We start from the raw sequence: 4,027 nt of genomic DNA on the forward strand, positions 1-4,027 counted from the left end.
GCAAAATGTATTGGACCAGCCCTCACCAGGTCTGATGACTGCACTACTGTGTCCAGCCCTGCCTAGCTCAGCACTGACCACTCTGACTGGCAGCAGCACCACCTCTTCAGAGTTTCAAGCAAAGAAACCTACCTAACTGGGGACACCAGGAATGGAGTGCAGGACCTTCCACATGCAAACAGGTAATCATAGATTTGCAGAACTGGCAGGGACACAAAGGGTCATCTAGTCCAACCCCTTACAATGCAGTAATCACAGCTAAAGCTGACTTCATGTTTTAATTTATTTTTTAAAAACTAATGGGGTGGAGGGGGGGCTTTTTATTTCATCTTTGCAAATCCACCTTGCCTCTGATGAGCGCAGCCTCCTCTGCCCTCCTCAAGGGGGGCCCGGCCTGGTGGCACAAGACGCAGCCCAACAGACTCCTGCAACATACCCACAAAGAAAGCACTAAACCTCAGGGGGTCCTTCCCTCGCTGCAGGTTGATGAGGTCATCGGCCTCACTGCTGGGGCCCACACACTGCGGCCTCTGGTCCAGGTGGGCAGGCGGCTCTTCAAAACGCGCTGTCTGTCTTGGCAGGTCTTGGCTCGAGGTGGAAATGGCATCCTGCGGCAAACCCAAGGCTTCCTCCAGCTCCCCAGGAAAAGCCGCCGCGACTTTTGCTGGGTCCGGAGCCGGTGGGCTGCTTAACATCTCCCTCAAGTCTGGAGCTAAGCTGGAACAAGGCTTCTCCCTCAAATCTGGAGCTGGCAAGCTGCAGGGCTTCTCCCTCAAATCCAGAGCTAAGCTGGGACGCTTCTCTCCGAAGTCTGGAGCTGGTAGACTGAGGTGCCTGTCCATCACATCCGGGGTGGGAGGGCTTTGGCCTGGCTGAAGCAAAGGCCACCAAGTTGACTGAGGTCCAAACTTGCTTAAGGGCCTTGGAGGCAAGAGTCCCCAGTTCACGGTGGCCTCTGGATCCGACAAGGGCCTGGGTCTTGCTATGGTGGCAGTGGTGGGCTGAAGAGAACCTCTCGGAACCTGATGGGCATCGAGGCCAGGCTCTGACTGGGTCCAAGCCGGCCCAAGGCTCCCGTGCTGTGGGGTCTCCCTGACGAGGGAGCCCCTGTGTGGAATATCAGTCCCTGGGGGGGCGGACCGACTGAGGGCTGCCTCCATTTCTTTATGAAAAGGGCACCTGTACTCAGATTCGCTCTCTGGATGAGAAGCAGGTCTGTAGACAGGCTGGAATTCTTGCGGCAGAGAGTCAGGCCAGGGGGGCACACGAATGGTGGATTTGGGGACTGTTTGGAGGGGGGTCCTCTTGGCTTCGACATCTTTCAGCAAGGAGACCCTTCTTGCCTCAGGCTCCTGAGGGACGGATCCCCTTGGGGCTGGTTCGAGCCGGGCTTGGAGGGAACTTTTTCTCTGTTCGGCGGTGGAAAGGGGTTGCTGGCCAGGTGGCTCATGCCCCGGGGAGAAAGCCCGCTTCCAAGCATCCTCCATCTCCTGGTGGATTGGGCAGAGATACTCAGATTCATACACAGGGTGGAGGGAAGGCCTGTAGATGGCCTGGGTTGGTTCAGACCTTGCCTGGAGGGAGGTCCGCTTCACGTCTGGCTCCCTGGGAGGAGAGCTCCTTCGGTAGGTGGGTTCAGGGGGTGGTTCAAGGGTGCCCCGCCTCGGATCTGGCTCCCTGGGAAGAGAGCTCTTCCGGCAAGTGGGTTCTTGGGAGGGCTCATGGGTGCCTCGCCTTGCGTCTGGCTCCCTGGGAGGAGAGCTCCTTCGGCGGGTGGGTTCAGGGGGCGGTTCAGGGGTGGCCCGCCTCGTGTCTGGCTCCCTGGGAGGAGAGCTCCTTCGGCGGGTGGGTTCAGGGGGCGGTTCAGGGGTGGCCCGCCTCGTGTCTGGCTCCCTGGGAGGAGAGCTCCTTCGGCGGGTGGGTTCAGGGGGCGGTTCAGGGGTGGCCCGCCTCGTGTCTGGCTCCCTGGGAGGAGAGCTCTTCCGGCGGGTGGGTCCAGAGTGCGGTTCAAGAGAGCTCCTCCTTGCTTCAGCCTCTGTGGGGAGAGGAAGGGCCAACCACACCTCTGCTTGAGGAGAGTCGCTCTTTGGGAAAACGGAGACCTTGTAGGCCGGCTCCGTCTGGGTCCACTCGTCCTTGGGGTTGGGGACATGTTTGCGGATGAGTTTCCGAGGTGGCTGGCAGGTGTCCTGTGGTCCCAATTCCAGTGCCAGCTGAGGAAACGCCTTGGGCACCTGAAAGGATTCCCTTTTGGGGGGATTTACTCGTGCAGAATCCTCCTTGGGACTTGCCATAGGCCTCAGGTAGCTCTGGGTTGTCACCTGGGGCAAGTCACTCGGATTTGGGGAGATGGGGATGCATCTGTTGTCTACTTGGGTTCTCCCTATTCTGGATGCAGCCCGGGACCTCTGGTAGATTTCCTCCCGTTGCGAATTGAGGCTCTGTTGCATCGCCATCAGCATCTGGCTGTTCGTCATGGTGAGCTGCCCCGGCTGGATGGAACACTTGCCGCACCGGTAGTCCACCACCGGCTGAGGAGAGATGTTCCGGATGGACGTCCTCCCTCTCTGCGGAGGACCCCCGAAGGAGAGCTCGTTTTCTTCCTGACACCCTGACCTCAAGGCAGGTCCCTGGGAGAGCTCACTCGCTCGGCGGGATGAGGTCCCAGCTGGGAGTTCGCCCCCTTTTGGTGAGGAGGTCCTGCTCCAGAAAGCGTCGCTTCCTCTGTAGGGAGAATTGTTCCGCGGAAGGTCACCCGGTTGTTGGTAGAACGAATTCTCGGAGACCCCACTCCCTCTCTGCAGAGAAGGGCCCGGAACGAGGTAGTTTGGCCCTCTTGGAGCAGACGGCCTTCGGGGTTCCTCGGCCCCCCTCTGAGAAAGGGTGCCCTGGGAGACCTCGCTTCCCTTCCGTGAAGAGGCAGCTGGCGGAACGGACAGTCTCCGGGGAGCCTCACTGACGCTCCCCCTCTGGGGCAATGCATTCTGGGACAGTTCACTTCCTCGCCGAGGGGAGGAGCTCTGGCCTGCATCGCTCCCTCTGGGGGGCGAGGAGCTTCTCAGAAACTCACTGGCTCTCTGAGGGCTGCTCCCTCGATGGGACCGGGTGCCGGAGGCTCCTTCTCGTCGAGGGGACGTGTTCCTCTGGGTCTCTCTGCTTCGCCGGGGAGAGCCCTGGCGGGGCTCTTGGGCTACGTTGGCTGGAACAGGCAGAACCATCCTGGCGGGCGACCCCTTCTCATTGGAGCCCATGGCGCCGCTGGCTTCCCCTGGTCCTCCTCCGTTGGGGCACAAGCCCTGCCGGCAGTGCTAAGCACAGGTGATCTTGGGCCCTCCATAAAGCACCTGGTTGTTCTGGGAGCATCTTCAAGGGCCCCTCCATTTCCTCATCCCAGAGGGTCCTGGCAAGATCACAAAGCCGTGATGTCATCCTGCTGGACTGTGACGTCATCAGACACAACCCTGAGGACCTGCCTAGAAGCCATGGCCTCCTCTCCTATGCACAGCCCTTCAAAGCACTGCATCTCTCTGACCCTGCAATGTTGGCCCTGCATCCCCAGGTCCAAAATGATGAAATTTCCCTGCAGGTCTGAACAACTTTAAAATAACTCTGTTCCCAAGGCTTTTTTTCAACCAGGACTCACCGGAACTGAGTTCCGGCTCCTCTCAGGTGGGCAACATTGCCAGGATGGCGTTCATGGTGAGTTCCCTCTTTTAATAGAAAAATAGCAGTGACTGTTCCAGAGCTTAGAGACAGTTGAACAGACGCCTTTGAAAGGTGGCGGACTTCTCCTTCCTTGGAGGTTTTTATGCAGAGGCTGGATGGCCATCTGTCATGGATGCTTTACGTGTGATCCCTGCATTGTGTTGTTGTTGTTGTTGTTGTTGTTGTTGTTGTTGTTTAGTCGTTTAGTCGTGTCCGACTCTTCGTGACCCCATGGACCAGAGCACGCCAGGCACTCCTTTCTTCCACTGCCTCCCGCAGTTTGGTCAGACTCATGTTTGTAGCTTCGAGAACACTGTCCAAC

At 58.7% G+C, this 4,027-nt stretch overlaps 1 protein-coding gene across 1 annotated transcript; it reads right to left on the reverse strand.

Annotated features, from left to right (window-relative positions):
• Positions 1-319: 319 nt before the first annotated feature.
• LOC128402665 (serine/arginine repetitive matrix protein 1-like) lies at positions 320-3,520 on the reverse strand. Its single transcript, XM_053366957.1, has one exon. The coding sequence runs from the start codon at positions 3,249-3,251 to the stop codon at positions 321-323; it is 2,931 nt and encodes a 976-aa protein (XP_053222932.1). The 5' UTR covers positions 3,252-3,520; the 3' UTR covers position 320.
• Positions 3,521-4,027: the final 507 nt, after the last annotated feature.

Source organism: Podarcis raffonei, chromosome 15 (genome assembly GCF_027172205.1).
Source record: "Podarcis raffonei isolate rPodRaf1 chromosome 15, rPodRaf1.pri, whole genome shotgun sequence".
In the NCBI taxonomy this organism is placed as follows: domain Eukaryota; kingdom Metazoa; phylum Chordata; class Lepidosauria; order Squamata; family Lacertidae; genus Podarcis; species Podarcis raffonei.